This window comes from Choloepus didactylus, chromosome 13 (assembly GCF_015220235.1).
Source record: "Choloepus didactylus isolate mChoDid1 chromosome 13, mChoDid1.pri, whole genome shotgun sequence".
NCBI lineage: Eukaryota > Metazoa > Chordata > Mammalia > Pilosa > Megalonychidae > Choloepus > Choloepus didactylus.
This window is the reverse complement of record NC_051319.1, coordinates 28,363,390-28,386,320: the sequence shown is the minus strand read 5'-3', so window position 1 is coordinate 28,386,320 and position 22,931 is coordinate 28,363,390. Positions and strand designations below refer to the sequence as shown.

Genomic DNA, 22,931 nt, shown 5'->3' with positions numbered 1-22,931 from the left:
TCCATAGGCAACAGGGCAAGAATACAGCATATGAAGATATTTTCTTTAAAATGTTTCCAGTATGATTTATCTTGTCTTTCTAGTAGGGTAATCTGAAAAGAGATCCCCTCATTAATTTCTTAATGCTTATGAAAGCTTCTATTTCAAATGCTAATTTGAATAGAGATCTTATCTTATAACAGTATTTTACACAGTATTTCAACACATTTTTACAGATGTTATATAGTAATAAAATCTTGCTCAAAGTAATCAAACATTTCTGCAGAAAATGCCTTGATTCTAAAATATGCATATAATTTATTCACAAAAGACAATATCTCATAAAAGAGAAGTCTCTCTGGCTCCATGCCCTCTATTAATGAGGGTTAGTAAAATGAGGATTTAATGCATCCAGAAGATATTCAGGAAACTTTCAATATCAATTAAAAACTCTCTTCTTGGAAGTAGGTTGCCCAGGCTCAAGAGGCTACTGAAAGGACTGAATGAACCCAGGAGACTCTCTATTGCCGAAAATAAAACCATAATGATATTATGTCGATAGAACAATTTTGGAACAAGCTTCACACAAAGATGCTTAGTTAACATGCTTCAATGGTTAATAAACAGAACATGCTCTCCATCCACAGCAAGGGTTTGAGGCAAGAAGATGCCCCTGAACAAGAGAGCACATCGGTCCTCTCCCAGGAGCCTCAGTACTGCCCTACATACTCGTAATGCACCCTGAGGCTGTCATATGAGTGTTCTCTTCCCTCCCCTAAGCACCTACTATGTGCCGAGCACTTGTCTGAGTGCAGGGCAGGGACAAAGCCGTGAACACAGCAGTACCTCAGGTCACATACTCTTCTTCATACTCACACTCATTCTTCCTCATGGAACTTATAATTGCCTGATTTGTCTATTCTCAGTTTCTTTATTTTTCCTAAAATTTAAAAGTGCCATGAAGAACAAGACAGGATAAGAGAATACAAAATGATGCTGAGGACTTGCAATTTTAAATGAGGGATGGCCTTTCTGATAAGGTGATACCTGAGTAGAGACCTGAATGAGATGAGGAAACAAGCCAACTGAGTAGCTGGTGAGGACAGAGGTCTCTTCTTTTTATCTATCCCACCCCCACACAGCTCTTCTGTCTTGGGGCTGCACTATTCTAACTACCCTCTGTGGCAACTACTGTCCACATGTGGCATGAAGTACTTGAAATGTGGCTAATCATTAAGTATAAAATGCACACCAGAATTTGAAGACAAACTAGGAAGAAAAAAAGAATGTGAAATATCTCATCAATAATTATTATGCTGTTATAGCTGTAATTCTAGTTAGGAAATCATGGTACACTTTGCAAATAGTAATAAATGATGCACATCAATGGGTATTCTTTTGCTCATTGGTAAAAGATTATGAATTCTGGGCATGGGAGATGTGGAACCATGAAGATTTGTACAGTTCTCTTTCCTCAGGATAAGGCATCTGCATGTGTACAATGCACATACAGTTACAACCATCTCTCTCTCTCTCTCTCACACACACACACACACACACTTTCTCTGTCTCTCTGAATAGACAGAAATAACAAAGGAAGAATAGGCAACTAATATATCTCTATGTGATGTATGTGGTACAGTAACTCAGTGTATTAGTATATTTGGAATGTGCTTCCAAAGTGCCCTCTAGTAACAGGGATGGAGCAAAGCCAAAATCCTGAACCAAGACAAACAGGTACCATTCCAAATGCAATCATACAAAAAAAAAAAAAAAAAAAAAAATCAGAACAATAATGATTAGGACAAGTTGACCCAGAGGGTCCAGGGTAAGACGATAATTCGCATGACATGAATAGTCACCTTAGAATGCTGAGAAGGGGAAGCAGCAGGAGAAAGGGACAGGAGAGAGACTTCAGATATTCAAAATATGATAACAGCTAATACATAAACACAATAAATAAATTTCTTTGACTCCTAACTGTGACATACTCAGTATTATTACCTGAGCAAATGCAACAACTCCATAGGCATCATCATTAGACAGAATGATTATTTTTACATAATCATTAATACCAATCTCTGCTCCTCCTTTGGGATTTTTAAGCTGTACTTTGAAGGATTCTTCTTCTTCTGGAACTATATCATCAAGGATATTTACTGCTATTATAGCTTCTCTGTCTCCAGGTTCAAATATCAGTTCACCTGAACTAACATGAGAATTATATATAAAATAAGTCAAAATCAACAAATCTAAACCACAAATATAGTAGAATGCTCACATATTCTCACTATATTGATTAATACCAAGGTTTGGGAAAAATCACCACCTTTCATAAACAAAATTTTCAATCCAAAATGTTCATATAATATTTACCAATTTTGTAGAACAGACATTAGAAATATGGATAATAACCAAATTTCTGGGTTATTAGTAGCTCTGGTATTTTGTACGTGCCACTTAATAAAGACTTAGAAATTAGGTGGCATACAAAATCATGACAAGCATAAAGACACTTTGCATAGACTATGGAACTTACCTAGGAATAAAGTCAGACTGGCTGGAGATGTAGGCCAACTCATATATGTGTGAGTGGGTAGCTCCTGTCAGAGCAATTAAATTCTTGCTTGAATTAAGAGACCTCACTGTAACAGAAGCTGCATCATAAGCAGCAGGTGCTCCCAGAACAAAAGAGAACTGATTCAGCTCTGAATTCCAGCAGTAAAGAGCAGACCCATGTGGACCAATAAGAAGTATATGGACTGCAGGGAGGAAAGAAAAGGAAAATGGAATGAAACATAGTCACCTCACGCACTCCCTACATTCGTCTCAAACCAAAACCCTTCCGATTCTCACAGTTCCATTTAGATTTCTGAGGTAATGCAATATATTTCAATGTCAGAAGTAACTGAATATATATAATAATTCTTAAATGATGTGGAATGATCAAGCCAGCATGAAAATGTACCCACAATCCACTTAACAGAAAAGGAATCACTGGCTGGTAAAACCCCAAATGGATTGTGGACCCTTGTATTCTTCCCACATAATTATTTATTGGATAGTATGGTAGGACTTTTTTAAGTGAAAAATACCCATAATCCTACCATCAAACATTTCACTTTTTTATTTTCCTTTCCAATCATCATCCATTGAATTTATAATTGACTTATTTATAAAGTGCGAGTACAGAAGCAAAGCCATTCTTAATTAACAGTGTTAATACTAAGTTTTGTATGTTGGCTACATGGCATTCAAATGTCAACTTTAATGCACAGAATAATCTATAGGATTAATCTACAAAACAGACTTAATGATTTCCCTACATTGGATTTTTATAGTTGTTTTTCTTTTAATTTTCCAATATTAAGGTTAATTGTTAGAGACAGACTATCTTCTCTGATTGTTTTCACTTGACAAATACTTGTGGGTGGTTAAGTAGGCCACAGTATATAAATAATTTTTTATGACTCTTGGAATATACTGTGCCAGTGCTCTTATAAGTGTCATTAGGAAACTGTATTTCTATTAGTTTAAAGCTATGATACATATTTGTATCTACAGAAGTTAGGAAGAGCAAGGATCTTGCTACATTGCATATACTGCTAAACAATCTTCAGACTTGAAACTCTGGAGAAAACGAGAAACCGCAGAGAAATATACAACAAATTCCAGTAATTGGAGAGATACACTGGAACATAAAAATATCAAAATGAGTGATTAACTATCAAAATAGCACACAGAACCAGAAGCCACGAGTGTCTTCTAAAATTTTAGCTCATAGTTTACAATAGAAAATCCTATATCCTTATTCTTACATATCAATAACTACTGATTATGTTTATTTATAGTAATAATATTAAGTACTATAATAATTAATGTAAGTACTATTGCAGCTTAGGAAATTTTTAGTAAATGTGGTATATAAAGAAAAGAATGTCAAGAAAAGTATTGCTATTAATAAGCTTACATTTTTAAATGATCATATCTTTTCAAAAAGCATTGTAAAACTGGAGGCACTCAATAAAGAGCAAGCTCCTTGGACAGATCTTGACATCCCTCAAGTTTAACTGATTTTACAAACTCAATCAAAATCATAAGCTAAAGGTAATTAAACACATAAATAAAAATCATAAGTTGAACATCACTAATTAGGTGGTCTAAGTATGTGTCTTAATTCCCAGAGATAAACCTTATTTACTTCCCCAATATGATTAGTAGCATAGGAATCTAATAGATAATTTGTTCCCTTATGCCCGAATATGTATGCAGAAAACATTTTCTCAGAAAACGGATGTCTGTACTGTTCGAGATCATGAAATCAGACCAGGGAATTCATAAAGAACAAACCCAAATCTCTACCTTGTAGAAAAGGATTTTAATTAACACTAATCATACAATTTTCTTCCCTTTAGCAAAACTATTGAAAAAAAGTAAAGTAAACTATTTAAGAAGTGAGTATAGATAAAGTGAAGTCTGGGGACTAAGTGCTAGAGCAAGAACTCCCAACATTAGAGATCCAGGAATGTAAGAAGAAACCAGCAAGAGGTACAACAGTCAGCAACGGCTTCATGGGAAATAGTGTCCTTGGGAGAGAACCGAGTTTCAGAGCAAGGAGGTGAAGGGAGATTCTGGGAAAAGGCTGAGATAAAGTGTATCTGATCCACAGGGCAAAATAGAAGCATTTAGGGAGTTGGGAAGTGAGAATTGGGCATCAGATTAGAGGATATATAGAGCACATAGGGATGAGAGTCCTTTTATCCCCAGGGGTCGCTAAACAGGGATGAAGGGAGTGATGAGCTTAATGTAGATGCTTTCCAAAGGAGATAGTGTTGGTGAAGCTGAGAGTGTCACGTAAAATAGACGGAGGGGATGGGGAGAAAGTATAAGTGTCCTTCCAGCAGCATACAGAGTTAGATCAAATGAGGAAAAGAAAGGGATAAAAGAGGTGTAGGAACATAGTAAATTTTAAATTTAGAGTCCATATTTTCTGACTCATTTCCCCAGATCTATCTGCCCTTTAAAAAGTGAAATTCAATATGGCTTGGTTTGAGAACTTCTTCCTTCACACTACCTAGTCTCTTTTTAGACAAATTTCATTTCTGCCTACACTTATGAATCTCCAATTTATACCTGCATTCTAGGACTCGCCTCCAAGCTCCAACCAGTACCTCTTAAATATCTGCACATGGATGATTCAAAAGCATCTCAGATTTAACATATCCCAATCAAGCTTATTATATCTGCCCCCAAAAAGCCAGGCCCTCTCCTAGTGATCACCATAATAGTTAAGGAACCACCATCCGTCCATTAATTGCAGAAATTAAAGCTCATCCTTGACATCCTCTCTCTCACCTACCCCCATATCTAATCTATAATCAACTACTGTTGATTTTACTTGTTAGACATCTTCTGAATCAATCTACTCTCTACTTCTCTTACTCTCCACCTGTATCACTCACCACCTTCCAAACTCCATTATCCAAGATCCCTAGTCTGGAATATGACATTGGCCTCCTAATTTGTTTGGGGGCATCTTCTCTTACTAGCCTATAAGCTTTTCTCCCCATGGCAGCAGCCAGAGCTCCCTTTGAAAAATACACACACAGTCTCTGTTTCTCTCTTTCTCCATCTTCTCATCACCTCCTCATAAAAGGCACACCACTACTTTTAAGATAAAGACTAATCCTTTAAGTCTCTATCTGGTCTGCCTACTGATTGCATCTTCAGCTACAATGTGTAACACTCTTCCCTCACTGCCTATGCCTGGGCCACAACAGCCTCTTCCAGGTGGTTCCCTAAAAGCACATGCTCACTCAACACCTGACACCTTTGCACATCTTTCCCTTTGCCTGGAGCCTGCCCCATGCTCAACAGTTCACCTCATTAACTCCTACTCAACCTACAGGTCACAATTTAAATGACCCTTCCTTAGGATCATTTAAAGCTTTCTGTGTTCTCCTTAGACAAGGTCAAGTCTTCCACATTCTGTGTTTGAGAGTATTTAATCCCATTCCTTCAGGACAATTATATGTTTGTAACTGGAAACGTATTGATGTGATTTTATACTTAATGTCCCTCTTCCCTGCTACATGTTAAACTTCTTCAGAGTAGGACTACATCTGATTAGCTTACCCTGGTTTCCCTCAGGCTCTACCACCATGTTTGACACATAACTGGCAGTTTAAAACATCTATTAAATGATAAAGGAGAGAAGGGAGAAGGGAAAGATAAGTTTATATGGCCTTGCAGTCTTCTTCGTAGTCATTCTTCCTCCTTCCATTAAAAGAATTCAGTCACCACCCAGTAATCTGTCAAGTCCTTAACCAGAATAAATATGTGACTCCCACAGTCATGGCTCCAATCTTAAATTTTTAATAACATATTTGACACATTCAAAATAAGAAAGTACTTGAATATTATTTAATGCATAATTTTAGCCTTCAGTGGATCTATAATAAGCCATTCTAAATAATTACCTATAATCTTTTCATACTTCTACAACCTCAAGTCACAGAAACAATTGCAATAAAGAGACCTCACAATGGGTCCTGTAACAATCCTCTGGCAGAAATTTTCACCAATTCTTTTAAAAAGTGTGCCTATTATATGTTAAAAGAAATCTTTAAAGGGAATTCTACAACTTCAATTAATGGCCCATTCTGGCAGCAGTCATCGTCATTAGAAACATTCATTAGGCAACTATTTTGAACAATAATAAGTGACTCAAGCAGATAGGGTGGTTAGTCCATTTGAAAATTTGTGGTATAAGAGAAGCTAAAATGTATTAAAAAGGCACAAAATTAAAGGACAAGTAGACAAACACTAAATGAATACATGATGAAAGATACATAATTTATTCAGGAAAACGTTGAGTGAATGATAAGAAGGTCACTCGAGCAGAGTATCATACGATAACATCGCAAATTTAAGACCTGTCAGAGTGTTGCCAATGTAAAGAGAAATTATTTAAGAAAATGAGCCCAATGGAGACAGGCACAGGACTCCGACAGCCAACTGACACTAGTGTGGAAGACAGAAAACATTGTAACAGTTGAGATGGGAAGTGGCCGGAGTCTGGGAGAATGTGGTGGAAGTAAGACTGAGGAAGAAAGATTAGGAAACGTGGCAACATGAGTAACAATGATATAAACAATCTATGAAAAAATGAGAGAAAATTAACCTCTAATTCCTAATCAGCAATTGTCGGAGACTTAACGGTGACAGTACCTAAATGTTACAGACTGACAGAGAAAGCTGCAGTTGGGCACCTAAGAGAAAAACTTCAAGAAGAGATTAATGTATTTGTGCTAATCCTCTGCTTTTCTCAATATCATTTACTTTTAAGATTTTATTAACTTTCATGAATTCAACTATCCCCACACTTAAATGTCTCCAAAATCTAAACCTCTACTTCTGATTCTCTCCTGATTTAGTTAACATCTTTAACCATCTGCAAATACTTCTACATCATCTCAGACTAAAGATACCTACAACCAAGCTCATCATATTTCCCGCTTAGGTCATTTCCCTATATCCTTTCCTAATTTCAATAGTATCTCCTCCCAATTGTCAATGGGTGACAGCTTTTGCTCTCCATATTTGGACAGTCATGAAGTCCTGTTGACTCATTTTTTTTTTCTAATTTCTCCAGCATACAGCACTTCCTTCCACTGCTACTGCTGCCAGCCCAACTCAGAACCTTCTTCAGCTCTTGCCTGGGCACTGCAAGTTATGCACCCAGTGTATTCAAGACATCAAAGCTAGGTAGAGTTATAAAACGAGCCTTTGATCATCACTTGCCTTCGAAATGCCTTCTAGAATTCCCCTGCCTCAGTAGTGCTCAGAGTGGTCCAGGCACCCCTAAGAGTCATTGAGACCCTTCTGCAACATCAGATCTATTTTCATAAAAACACTAAGACCTTGCTTGTCTATTTCACTCTCATTCTTTCATGAATGTACAGGGGAACTTTCTAGAGGCTGCATGATTGGTAATGTTACAATTAACTGAACCAGATGCAGACATGAGAATCCAGATATCTTCCACTAAACCAGACATTAAAGAGATTTGCAAAAATAAAACACAATGCCACTCTTCTCACAACAGTTCTTGTTTTAGAAAATAGTTATTTTTCATAAGCTGTATCATCTTTATGTTCATGTTTACTGCCGTTACTTTTAAAGGAAATACTAAATAAATGTCTTTTTAATTCCTCAGATTTAATTCCTAACACACACACAAAAAAATCACTAGACATAATCCATACAAATAAGTACTGAACAGAGTGAAAAGTTCCTGAGACCAGGATGTTTGAAAACCACTGCAGGTCTTCTCTACAACTCCAGCCTTAGCACCACTACGTGACTCATCAGATCCTCTGTCCCACTACTCCTCTCTGCTATTTGTGTCTATAATGCCATAAACATGTCTATCTTTCTCCTTTGCTCACACCTTGCCCCCTGCCCAAAACATTTCCAGCACCTATCAATCAAAATCTTACCATTCAAGGCAAAGATCAAGCTTTCCTCTTAGAACTCTTGACCACTCCAATTTAAAATTATCTTTCCCTTCTCTGAAATTTTCCTCTCACAGACAAATGGTATTGGTACTCTACCTTGAATTATTATCTCATTATTTTTTCCTGTTTCTCCAACAAGGAAAAGGAGTTCTTTATAACTTTACAGCAGTGTCTTGAATACAATATTCAATGAATAAATGTTTGCTGTTTAATTCACACTATAAAGAAGCAGGGCAATAAAAGCAAGGACAGAATTTTGCATCTCAGTTTAAAACCATGACGTTGATTCATTCAGACTCTCCTGTGAAACCACTCAGGCCTGGCTCCCACGTTCCTTTCAGCACTTTGGCAGGTGTCCCCCTGACCATGCACCATCCCCACACTGTTCACGTTAGACCCGAATGACAGCCTGACAAGCTCATACACCACTGGTCCTTGCTCCTCTTCCTTATTGTCATTTGCCCACCCAAGTGGTTCCTCACCAACACTGAATTAATCCTATAGTCTCCAGATCCATTATTCCTTGGTTCCACTAGCAGACTCTGTTCCTGAAACCATAGTGATTAAAAATTTTGCTAATGTTTCTGATGTGTGGAGAAAAGTACAGAGAACCAAGAAAGAATTTCAGATTGGAAGAAGTTTGGGAGAATGAAGAAGGACAGCAGAGCTCCCATAAGCATTTTCCAACTCTTTTGTTTCTTTAACTTTTAAATGTAAATGCTTGCTATCTCCTTATAAATCCGTTCATATTTTAAAATGCATTTAATCTTATTCCTCTTTCTCCAGACAAAACAAATATAGTATTTTCCTCAATTCCTCTATTTTTTTCCATTTTTAGTCATTCTGATTACTCTCAAGCACAATACCCATTCAAAAAGTATATTATCCTTTTGAAATTCTAGAATTTCTGGAAGGAATATTATGGAAAAGATCTTTATTTTTACATTCCTATTAAATATCTGGTTCTGGCAATGTGAAATTATATCTAATTCAATCACATTAAAATCATTCTAGCTCTCCACACTCTTCTTAGGATTGGTTAAAAGTTTAAAAGCCCTTACCTATTCCTGAGGCCGGTGTGAAGGAATGGATCTTGTTAACAGTAGTAAAATTTAGGAACTGAAAATATCTGAAAGAGGTCTGTCCTCTCTCCCAAATGAAAATATTGATTAAATTCAGAACTCCTACAATAATGGAAAAAAAGTCAAATCTGAAGGCAAAAGTTACAGAAAAACAAATGACAAAATTACACAGTAAAACTATAATAAAAACATCTAATTTAATTTAAAGAAAACAAATATCATAGGAAATTCCTCAGAACTCATTTAGTTAAAAAAAAATATAAATACAACTTAGTAGGAAACACTTCAAAAGATTTTTTGCATCTACTACATAAAGTGTATGCATGATCAGCCACTAAACATGATCTGAAGTTAAAGAAATAACAGTAACAAAATGTTTCATTAAGTTTTGAGAACTCTGTAATTTTACCTACAAGTTTCACTAAGCAGAAGTAAGCATATTTGTTTTCTGAGAATATTTTGAAACAAATATTATTTTTATTTTTAATATTATTGTCTGATAAGTCTTCTCAAGAGTTGCTAAATACTACTCATTACTACCATAAATTATCCGCTGCACCCCAAGAATACCCATAAGAAAAGTTACCAATTTTTACTTTGGGTATAAAATCTTCACAGATCTTTTCACTTTACTCACCCATCTTCCATTTTATTTTAATATAACTTTAACGTAGTGATTCAGAATGCCACAAGATTATAGGCATAAAGATTAAAGTGGTTTTTTTTTTCTTTTCCCAAAACATATTTCTACTTGACAGTCAATACTTGTCATCCATCAAGAAACATTTTATGGGTTAGCTAAAATATTACCACAAAACCATTTCCACATAATACATACTACATGAATGCTAGATTGTTTGACAATAACTATATATGCATTGCAATATCTATATTTTCTCACCTGGAAATATATTTTTGGCAAAAATCAAGTAAACGTCATCACCTGAAGTCAAAGCCTCAACTTGTGTTGTCCCACTGACCGGCACTTCTTGAGAATTAATAAACTCACTGCCAGACCATCGGAATAAAAGGGAATTTAGCCTGGCATTAGCCTGGGAAACAACTAAGAACACTGAGCCTCCTCTGGTGAACAAAGCCATGCCAAGGACACCTCGCAGAGGGAGTTTTTGATGCAACACGAAGCTTTCTCCATTCCATCTGAAGACCTGTAGGAAATGTTCAAACACAAAACCTTTACCACTAGGAATTTAGCACTTGTGAGAATTTAACCGACATCATAGTTATATGCTCACGGACCTTTTTATATACTTAGGAGGATAATTTCATAAACAAAAAAATACCAAATCCAATGCCCTCTCTTTTGCTCTCTCCCTTTTCTCTTGTACACACACACATGGAGAATGTATGAAAGAGAAGTTATTTGAAAATAAATCCATTTCAAATATACACCTGGGCAGAGATCAGTGACAGTAGGGCAAAGGGAAGGCCAAGACAGGAAAGAATTAATTTAGTTAATTTAAATATGAACAATTTAGAACTGAGCAAAAAAAATTGAAGAAACTTTCTAACACTATAATATCATTACCCACTAATCAAGAAATACCTAATATTTTCTAATATCCAAGGGGGCAATGCATGAGAAGTTTCAGGGTGAGAGTTCATGTATTTAAAATTAAAAGAAAAATTCCCAATTGTAGAAATTCAGAATCCACTCGGTTACCCATACAAGCCAGTCAATTCCAGAAAGATTTATATTTATTCATGTAATACTTGAGAACCTTATATGAGCAATGGATGCAATGATCTCTCTCTTTATGGATCTTATAATTATTAGGAAAAGACAAACAGCAAACATCAATGACTGAATAAATGTATGACTATAAATTGAGACAAGCGCTGAACATAACAATTAGGATGATGTGATAGAGAAATATGGGTATATTATGGAATTCAAGTTGAAAGGAATGACATGGACCAAATTTCCAAGGAAGAAAGAATTTGTCATATTCTGAATCAAGACTGGTCCAACTAGAAGGAAGTTGTTAGTGCTTAGAGAGTAAAGAGAAGGGCAGTTAGAGAAGTAAGATCAAAGGTACCTGTCCTTAGGGTGATTATATAATTTATCATAAAAAAAAAACAAAAAACAAAAAACAAAAAAACACAGATCACTTTGGAGAGTGAAAGAGAGCAACTCAGTATTTTCCTGGACAAATCAGGAGGTATGGTTATCTTACTTATAAACCATATTAAATCATTTAGAATGTATTCTGAGTGTAACTGGAAATTATTGAATAGTTTTAAACTGAAGAGTACCAGGAGCCAATTAATATGTTTAAAGCATTACTCCAGCTCTCAGTGGAAAATGGATCTTAGGAGGTTAGAGAAGAAGTCCACAGACCAGCTAGGAGGTTACTCTGATAGTGTAGCTAAGAAATGATGGGGACAGGATTAGGGAGAGAGGAATAGAGATAATCAAAAGGACAATGATAAATTTGATGTGAGTGAATAAATAGGAGTAAGCAAGCAAGATATATCCCAGAATTCTAGATTGAGCAACTGCATTTATGAAATTGGTATTCCCTGAGATGAAGTACAGAAGCAACAAGTTTCATAGAGAAAATCAAAAGTTCATATATTAGATGTATGGTATATCCCAGCGGAGATGTTAATAAGTAGTTAGATATTTAAGTCTGGACTACAGAGGAAAGGCCACATATATAATTTGGAAGACATTAGCTGTAGCTGATATTTAAAACCATAGAATTAATAAAATAGCCCAGAGTGAGTGAAGAAAGAGAAAAAAGAAATTTGAATTAAATCTCAATCCTGAAAAACTCCAACATATCTAAGTTCAGAAAAGGGAGGAAAAGCTAGCAGTGAAGTTTGAGAAAGATGACACGGAGAGATAGAAAATCTGTGTGGTATCACAGAAACCAAGAGAAGAGGGGAGGAAGGGAGAGTTGCTGCTTGACGGGTACAAAGTATTAGTAAGTTTTAGAATTTTAAAGAATAAAAAAAGAGATGGTTTAAAATTTGAGGATAATGTGGGAAGATAAACAGAAAAGTATCTACTGGATTTGGCAACTTAGTCATTATCGGTGACTATGAGAAAGCAAAGACGAAGTAGATAATTCTTTCAAGATGTTTTACAAAAGAGGTAAAAAAGAAATGAAATTAGAAGGGGATGAGTGGTCATGGGAGGAATTTCTTTTCAAGCTTGGTGATACTAGAGCATTTATGCTGATTATAGTGATACAGTATAGCAAAGATGCTAATAATAGCAGAAATGGAGAGGGTAACCAAACCTTCTGAAGGCAAGAGAGATACCTAAGCGAGGTAATTGTCTTTTATACATAAAGAGGCAGTTACTCCATCATAACAGGAGGGAGGAATAACACCCGGTTCCAGGTGGTTTTATGAAATTGGTGTTGGGAAAATCAGTGATCTACTGTCTGGTAACTTTCATCTCAACAAGGTCATTAGCTGAAGTGAGAGGATTACAAGGAGGTATTGGAGTTTGAGAAGTTACCAAAAATTATAAGTAAAGCATTATTGGGATTATGAATTTACTAGAGAAATGTATGATTGATTGCTGGAGTGATTTTTGAATGTCTATTTGGCAATGTTAACCATGAATTTTTATTGATACCATCTGTCCAGCTGTGTGATTTTCCTCCATGATATTTTCCAGTTCAATGAAATTATAATTAAATGTTCATGTTTATTATTTTATCTGCTCTCAAAAGCAATATAGCATTCATAACTTTACCATCTAAAATTTAACTGTGACTAATCAATATCAACATTCTATTTTACTATTCTCCCAGAATCAAATTCTGCTTTTATTTTATACTAGAGCTACAGATCATATCTTTGATAGTTTCAATTATAGTATTAAAAAGAAAAACACTTGATCTTAAAAGAATCAAACCTGAGTTAATTCAGAATCATCTCTTTGACTTGCAATAATTAAATAATCTTGACTGTCTGAAGTAAAGTACCTTACTTGAGAACTTTCTGAAATAATGATTGTTTGTACCTGTAAGGAAGACAGAACAGTAGGAATAAAATTTTTTAAAATATACAGTAACAGTAATAATATGAATTAGTAAGTTCAAGACATGAAAAATCATCTGATCCCTAGGTATGCATATCTCAGTATCATTTTAAGAAAGACAAAAATATCCCTGAATTAAGGTATTTTGCTAAAATGTGTATCAACTTTTACATAAACAAAAAGTCCTTTTTTACATTAACATAGCATTATCTTCCATTTCAATCAAACTTAAAATCTAAGTTTTCTTTTAAATGAAACAATCTACAATAGAAAATGAAGTGTTTGTTTTTTTTACCAGGAATAATTTGAATCCTGATGTGAAAGTATACACACTGTTCACAGAAGGCTTTTCTTGATTTGCTTCTTCATGAGTTATCACAAAGTAGGGTGAAAGACCAATATTAAAGGTCTCACAGGTTTTAGGATTTTCCATACTTAAATTCTATGAAAAGAGGAATAAGAATATCAGTAATTCATGATGTGTCAAAAATTTACTAGTACATTTTATTTTGTCTAAAATAAGTGATGTCTACCTCAACTGGAATAAAAATCCCTTGCCATCGGTAAATAGTAGAAAATCCCATAGACCATTTTCTTAACATTACAGCATATATTAAATCTTCCACAGTAAAGAAACACCAGCCAGAAGCCGATTGATCCAAAAAACTTTGAAATATGGAAAACACAACATCCATTCCCCCTGAAAAACATGAATCATGATTTGCTAGTGTATAAGACCTTCTAAACCTTATTTTGTTTGTTGTTTCAATAGTAAGACCAGTTCATCTGTTACTAAAAACAAAGATCCTTCCATGATTTGTGTATGTGAGTGTGTGAGAGACAGAGACACAGAGAGAAGACAGAACAAATAAAAATAACTAACAACAATTTTAAAAAAAACAAGAAAAAATTTTAATACTCTACTCTACACCATGTAGACTTCACCAGACAATCTTTATTCACCATACAATATTTATTCACCATACAATATTTATTCACCATAAAAATAAATTCTAATTGTTTATTTTGAAGGAAAATATGCTGGATATGATTTTTATCAACTTTGATAAACTTTGATAAAAATGATGAAAATATAACTGATAAATTTTTAAATAATGAATATCCTCTGTAGAAACATGCCAAATGTTAGATTTTAAAACTTACACATATTAATTTGAAACTATGCCCATCCAATGATTTCTCATTTATATTTTACATATTCTATGAATGCCAAAGTAGACTTATATACTTCCAATGGCTGTCCAGGTTTTCTTATCAACCTGTTACAACAAGTACAAGTCCTAAAATTCTGTAGTACAGAAACAAAACAAAACCCTACATAATGAATATAACTATAAAAAGTGCCATGTTCTATTAACATGACTCCTTCCCAAAGAAAGTACGTTATTTTTTAAACTTTATCCAATGATGCTAACATAAAGCAGTAAGGACAAATATCATAGTCATTTTTAGATTACCAATTCAAAAAATCATAATGCGAGTGCCGTATATAAAATATCCATTAGCAATTTCTTTTTTTCTAGAAATTCAATATTTAAAAATTTCTATTTTGCCATCTTTTGAAAGTGAAGGTATGCCACAGCTTTTTCATTAAGTGCCCTCAATGGTCCTGACCACATGGGCAAATGCTTCTCTACCATAATTCAAAAGGCAGAATGAAAAGAAGGCAAGGACTGGTGACATTTAAGAATCTCCAATAAATACACCCACCAGTACAGACAGAGTCCAAACAATGAAATAACTCTGAATTAGAAAGCATAATCTTCCTTTATTGGATCCCATCCCCTCCTGCCATCCAGGTAACTTTACCACTATTAAATATTCCCTTTCTCTTCTGAATATTAAATCTTTCCCTTTCTACTAGGTCTTTTCCATCAGTATTTAAAGATGCTCAGGTCTCTCCAAACTAAAACAAACAAACAAAAAACCCTCTGAACCCTACAGTCTCACAAGTAACTTCTCTAGGTCTTACTTTTCCATCCAAACTTCTTGCAATAGTTGCCTATATTTGAAGTTTCCACTTTTCACCTCCATTCAAAATATTATTTAGCTCCCACCCCTCCATACAAATAGCTCTTTTTATGGTCATTAATGCCTTCTATGTAACTAACTACAATGAATGTGTTTCATTTCTCATCTTTCTAGACTTTTCAGCAGCAACTGACAGTTTACCACTCCTTCCTTTTAAACATACCCTTCTGTTGGTGACTGAAATCCTATATTCTCCTGGGTTTCCCACCAGGTCTTCTAAGTCTCCTTTGCTAGATCATCCTCTTCTCAGACATTCAATTTGAACCTCCTAGTGCTCAGTTCTAGGTCCTCTTCCTTTCTCTACCAACAGTCTCTCTTTCCACATTATTACATCAATTCCCATGACTTCGAATACAATATACATGCTAAAAATTCCCAAATTTATCCCTCCAGCAGAGATCTCTCCTTTGAGGTCTAGAAAATCTTCCTCTCAAAAGTAATTCAAACTCAAAAAGTGCTCAACCATGTTTCTTTTACTGCCTTCACCAAAATAACCTTAGTCCTCTTCCAATATTCACTTTCTAAATGAATGACACAACTCTCCATCCAACTGCACAAGAAGAAACCTAGGTGTCATCTCTGATACTTCCCTTTCCCTCACCCTCAGATTCAACCCACCACCTAGTCCAAGCAACCGTCATCTCTTGTGTTTGTACATGTCTCCATGAATCCATCTTACTCTTCCATATCAACCCATTCTCTACACCCAAAATAATGGCACCCAAAATAATATCTTCAAAATGCTAATGTGATCATACCACCCACATATACACATGGTAATCCTCCTCCATGCCTAAAACATTCAAAGGCTTTCCATTGCTCCTAGGATAAAGACTGAAATCCATAACATATTCTTCTAATTCTTAAAAGATCTGGTTCTACCTGGCTCTCCAAGCTCCCTCTCTCCCCTTATTTCTATGCCTACTCTCCTCTCTTAAGTTCTTCACTTACAACGTTCCTTATGCTGCAAGTCTTCTAACTAGACTGCTTCCCACTCTCACCTACATTTACATAATCAAGCCCTACTTATCATTAGATCTTAGTTCAAACATCAATATTGCTGGGAAACAGTCCCTTATGTTCACACAGCATCTAGAATCCCCCCTTTAAAACACTTAGTAGAATTAAACTACACATTGATCTTTGCTTATCTAATGTATTTCTGTCACCCCTAAACTCTAAACTCCATGAGCTCAGAATCATGCCTGACACATGATAGGCACACAATAAATATTTGTGGATGCAATAAAAGAATTATACGTCTGTTCTCCATTTTTAACAGATCCTGAAGATACAATTCATGGGGAAAAAGTAAACCTTTTACATACAATCTTTCTTGGTTATAGACTTTTGTTCTCATAAGAAACTAAACGTACTCATGCCAAAAGCTGTTTCAGATATCGTCTCCCACTCCACACTCACAGCTAAATCAATGCCATTAGCACGTGACACATTTACATACACAGTCCTGTTGGCTTCTTCGATGGCTATAGAGGTGGCTCTAAAACAAACAAATGGATTGTGGAAAGAGAAAAAAAGTATAATTTCTATGTATTTAGAATATATCACATTGCTGACATATATTTAATACTTAAATTTAAATTTATACAAGCCAAGGTGTGATCTACAAATATATATATCAGACTAGACTCTACAGCTCAAAAATTTTCACTGATGAGATTAAAAAAAAAAATCAGTGCAAATGTAACACTCAACTATGATCAGAAGAAAATACTGAAAATCAGTAACTTCACAGTGCATATTCTAAAACAATAAAACTTTATCATTGCTAAGTTTCTTCTCCCATAAATAAGAAACATTTTGCATGAAAATGATGAGTCAGGAAATTTTCAGCGTATTAATGAAACTGGGTCTACTGGAATATTTCTAAAATATAAAAAAAATAAAATTTGTCAGCTTCTAAAGGAAATTTTAAAACTACAATTATGTTAATATATATTTGAGGAGTCATTCATTTGATTGTAGCAGCTAAAGATATTTTATTTTATTTCTTACTTTTTATTATTTTTAAAAACACAAAATGGTTCAGGTCTTTGCCTGAGAGCCTGAACTCTGAGAAATTAAGAAAGCTAATCACATCATTATACTGAACATGTTTAGTTCCTTGATGCGCCCTGTTATGAGAGGAAATAAACCCTCTCTGGAGCCGTCTCTGGACCTCCTAGAGCTCATTGCAAAAGATCCCTTTAAAATAATCAGAGATCAATTTCATTCTGCATTTTCTTTATGTCAAAAATATTTCCTACTTTCCTAATTGTAGCTGTAGAAGCAACAATTTTCTTATGAATAAACTATACCTGCTTTCAGCTGCAGAGATACTGAATAGCCCCAGAGGTGCCTGGTTTTGCAAAACTGTTATCAGGGTTTGAACATGTGCCCCTAGTCTAGCACCACCAGTCGGATTAAACAATGTGCAAACAAAATGTTCATCCATTTCTGGTTCTGTGTCTAATATGGCAGATATGTGAAGAGCCTGAAAATGAAATCGTAAGATAAAGTTACTAGAACAACAACACATACAGAGAAATCTGCTAAACATTTTTGACAATAAAACAGGTTTTGAAAAATGTCACATCTTTTTTCATATAGATCCCCATAATGCGATAGGAACAACTGTTTCAAGTTACTACTTTCAGGATTTTAATACTGTGATATACTGCACAGAAGTTTCTAAACTATATTGTGTATGGCATTTAAAAATATCATCAAGAATAATTAAATTTATCTCTTAATTTTGGCTAACCCTAGATACATAACTTCATTAATCCGATTCTAGTCTAGGTTTCACTATTCAAAAGCTGGTCTTGCCAAAACAGCTATAATTGGGAAAAAAAAAAAAATCCAAATGTTCATCAACAGGAGAATGGATAAACAAATAATGGTCTATTTAATGAATGGCTATTCAACAATAAATAAGAATCAATTACTGATATATGCAACCACATGGATCTAAAAAATTATGCTGAGTGAAAGAAGCCAGACAAAAAAGAATACATAACGTATGATTCTATTTATATGATGTTCAAGAACTAGCAAGATGAAACTTCAATGCTAGAAATCAGAAAGTCATTTGCTCTCAGCAGGGCAAGAATGCTAGTAACTGAAAAGGGGAAAGAGGGAATCTTCTGGGGTAATGGTAACATTCAGTATTTTAATCCACGTGGCAATTACAAAAGTGTTTACATATCTCTAAAGTCACTGAGTCATACATTTAATATGTGCACATTTTACTGTTCATACCTCAAAATAAAAACAGATGAAAAAAAGCAGTTTGGTAAAAGGAAATGTTATTTCATCCCATTTGCTCTAACATTTAATTTGCTTGATGAACTGAAAAGTCCTTAAATAAACTGTGAAAAGGAGTCTTTAAAGAAGAAAAAATATGAATGCAATTTGAATTTTTTATATCTATATCAAGATTTAAGTGTAAACATCCTTGAACAAATCAACTAAAGTTTCTAAAATTCCAAGAAGATGAAAAAATTGGACATGTAAATGAATATGCATTCAAAAATCTGTTGAGGTTTGCACAAACTGATCATTGAGCAAATTATTTAATTATTGGTTAGATTGCTTTTAGATGAAATAGCTTTCAGTATATTATTTTAGAGTTATATTTTATATAGCTGGTTTACAAACATATCAAATCTAATGCAATTAGATATTTTAAACTTAAATGGTGCTTTAAAAAAGTATAGTTTAGTAAAACAAAAGAAAATTGTTAATATATAGATAGAAATGTTTTGAAAGTTAAACTTTCATGAGTATAGATCATATTTATATTAATCTCAAATTCAACATTTTTTCTCCATTAAGCTACCCCTGAGCAGTCTCAAGTAATCATTTATATTTTGTTCCGTTAAAATATGGCAAAAGGAATGATTGGCTTGAGTGAAATGAATGGTTTGGAATTTCTTTTAATTTATGGTCTATAGACAACATAAAGTGAACTATACTATTTAAATATGCCAAAAATTTTTAATATCAATAAGTACATTTTCTTCATTATTTGCAGATTCTGCTATCCTATTAACACACCCAATTTCTCCAGCTACACCTTGTACAGATTTCCACTATAGCACTTGTCCCACAATAATCTAATCATATCTTTACCTATCACCTCAGCTGGAATATTTTTTTCCTTCCTAACACCTAGATACTCCTCTACAAGAAAATTATTTTGTATATATTAAAGATAATCTTTCATTCTCATTAAAAGTATATACCATACCTTGAATCGAACACCTTCTTCTAAAACAATAAAGCCTCTGGAAGGGGTTAGATCTTTAGACTCAGTTGAAGTATTTAATTCTGTCACGATGAACTGAATAGTCACAGTTCCAGCCAGTCCTTCTGCAGGTTCCCGAACAATGTACAATACTGCAACACTCTCCTGTACATAGAGAGCTGCTGGTTCTCTCAGGAAAAAGTGCTCACTGTTGTTAAATGATAGAACTCCAGGGCCATCATCATTGGCAAGGACAGTAATGAATGCTGTCAAAATAAAAATATTAAAGCAATAAATCATGATCTAATAGGTTGCAAGTGCTGGAACAGCGTGGATGTTTGATTGGAAACTAGGTCAACTCTCCTCTACATCACCTTATAAATGAGGGAAGCTTTAGAAAGCATTTAGCAAAATTCTAAATTCACTCCTAATTTAAAAATACTCATCTTGACATAGAAGGTGGTTTCCTCAACCCGATAAAGTGATATCTATCAGAAGTGAATAACAAGTATCAACCTTATTGTTGAAACATTAAAAACATGGCACTAAAAACAGAAACAAGACAGTGATGCCTGTGATTTTTCTGAGGGTATCAGCCAAGGAACAGGTATAAAAATAATGGAAACGAAGAGTCAAAACTGTCACTATTTTTAAATAACCTTATTGTCTACTTAGAAAATGCAAGAGAAAAATTATTAGAACTTTTATGATTCAGAAACAAAGAATGAGCAATCTTCAGCAATCAAGAGCTATCTACTTACTAATACTGAAATATTAATAATAACTTCAACAACTAATACTTCCGAGCACTTACTAATTGTTTAAATTCTAGCAACTAATTTAGTTCTTACAACAACCCTATGAGGTTGATTCTATTATTATTGCCTTTTTACAGAGGAGACGACTGAAGCACAGACAGGTAATTTGCTGAGATTCACAGGCTAGAAAGTGGCAGACTGGTGCACAAAGCCAAGCGTCTGCTTCAGAGTGTTCATTCTAACTGTTATAATACATCAGCTGTAACCAAGAAAACATAATACAGAAGGGACCGCATTCCCAATAGCAACAATGCCTCGGAATCAATTTAAAGTAAAATACATAAGACCTATATGAAAAAATATAAATTTTAATGCCTGCTTGTGGCAGACACTATGGGCGCCCCACCCCTATCCCTTCAGCCCACCTACAGCAGTTCCTGCTTTCCCAATGGCCTCTCCAGTCTCTGCCTGAGGACAGCATCAGCCCATAGGGCCAGAATTACTGGAGACTCAACAGCCAAGAGTGACTCACAAACAATGAAGGATTGGAAGTCAGCATCTAGGAAGGCTCAGCAGGACTGAGCCCCAGTTGCCAGCCTTCCTCTCTTCTGTGTCTCACTTTCTCATTTTCTTACCGTGCCTCCAGAGATCACCTAACAAATAAACTACTTACATCTAAATCCTTGGCTCAGAGTTGGCTTTTGAGGAACATGAACTAAGGCAGTGATTTAGAAGATCCAAATAAATAGAAAGGCATATCACTTTTCTAAATGGGAAAACTTAATATTATAGCCATACTGAGTTCCTCCATATTAAACTATAATTTCGATTCAACTGTAAACAAAATAGAAGTATTTTTTTGCTGTTGTTGTTGTTGTTACAGAGCTTAATTTGTTGATTCTAAAGTTCATATGGAACTGATCATGTGCAGGAACAGATGAGACAACTTGGAAAAAAAAAAAGGTATGTGCTGCCCCCAAAAAACAAATTATACTTTGAATCTATGATAAATAAAACAATATGGCAATCAGTACAGAAATATGAAAATAGAACAGAATAGAGTTCAGGAAAAAAATAAATTGATCATTGAAATCAATAGCTAATGGGTGTGCCATTCTCTAAATGGTATTAGGGTATAGATCATATATTTTAGGGGAAAATAAAGTTAAATCCCTACCTCAGAATCTACCAAGAAATAAAGTTCTGGTAAGTTAATTAAAAATAAATCAAAACTATGAATTTATTAGAAATATATAGTAAATTGATTTCATAGCCTTTGGTCAGAAAAGACCTACATAAATAGGATTAGAAAGCATATCATAAAATATCCATTCTTTTTAATTTAAAATTGTTTATTCAATAAAAGATGCCTTACTAAATGTAAAAGATAACTGAAAGACCAGGAGAAACTCTGTAACATTTTTTACAATTAAGGGATTGATTTCAGAATATATAAAGAGTTCCAAAAACCAACAAAACAATACAAACCACAGAAAAGTGCACAAAGGATATTAAAAACCAAATCACACAAAGGAAAAACAAATAACCAGTGTCAGGCTCATAACAAACAGGGAAATGAACAAAAAAATGCACAATTTATTTTCCATTCATCAGAACTGGTAAAAATGTCAATGACTATTAAAATAAATTGCTGGTGAGAATGTAGAAAAATAATTTTACATACACACTTTTAGAGTATAGGTTATTTGGAAGATAGTCAATGTCCTTTCCACTAAACATCCATTGTATTCAACGGATAGTCTTAATTGCCCATGTATATAAAGATTTATACACAAGGATATTAATTGTAACTTTGTGAAAGTTTAGAAATTACTAACAATTCACTAATGGAGCATGGTTTCAGAAAGTACTCCCTTTCAAAGTATTTATTGGTCTGAGGAATCTTTTAATATTTAAAAAATAGAAAAGTACAAACACAAAGCAAACTTGACAGAGCCAAATAGCACATTCCTTCCTCCGGGTCACTGTGGTGAGCATGTAACCTATGTAATTCCAAGCAGAATTATCCCAGGACCTCTTTCAGGGATGCTTGGAATTATGTACTCTCTCTTTCCTGTTAGGTGGCATGCAGAAGAGTGATGCTGACACCATTTTAGGACAATGAGTAACATCAGCCTTGAGATGAAGTGAATATTCCAAAGGGCAAAGAGGAGAGAGAAAACAACAGAGTCCTTGACGGCATTAGTAGGTTCTGGGCCCACCTCATCGAAAATCATGTCTCTGGATCCTCACTATAAGTGAGTCAATAAATTA

The 22,931-nt window shown here is 34.5% G+C and overlaps 1 protein-coding gene across 1 annotated transcript in view; it reads right to left on the bottom strand.

Moving 5' to 3' along the window:
* ADGRV1 (adhesion G protein-coupled receptor V1) overlaps nt 1–22,931 on the bottom strand; it is a 635,274-nt gene that overhangs the window by 456,262 nt on the left and 156,081 nt on the right. Inside the window, exons 43-52 of the mRNA XM_037801795.1 lie at nt 19,903–20,165; nt 17,969–18,144; nt 17,027–17,151; nt 14,132–14,298; nt 13,894–14,040; nt 13,473–13,580; nt 10,482–10,746; nt 9,560–9,682; nt 2,519–2,741; nt 1,984–2,188 (exon numbers count right to left, since the gene is read on the bottom strand). Of these exons, the coding sequence (XP_037657723.1) occupies nt 1,984–2,188; nt 2,519–2,741; nt 9,560–9,682; nt 10,482–10,746; nt 13,473–13,580; nt 13,894–14,040; nt 14,132–14,298; nt 17,027–17,151; nt 17,969–18,144; nt 19,903–20,165 (1,802 nt within the window). The remainder of the gene's footprint in view (nt 1–1,983; nt 2,189–2,518; nt 2,742–9,559; nt 9,683–10,481; nt 10,747–13,472; nt 13,581–13,893; nt 14,041–14,131; nt 14,299–17,026; nt 17,152–17,968; nt 18,145–19,902; nt 20,166–22,931) is intronic.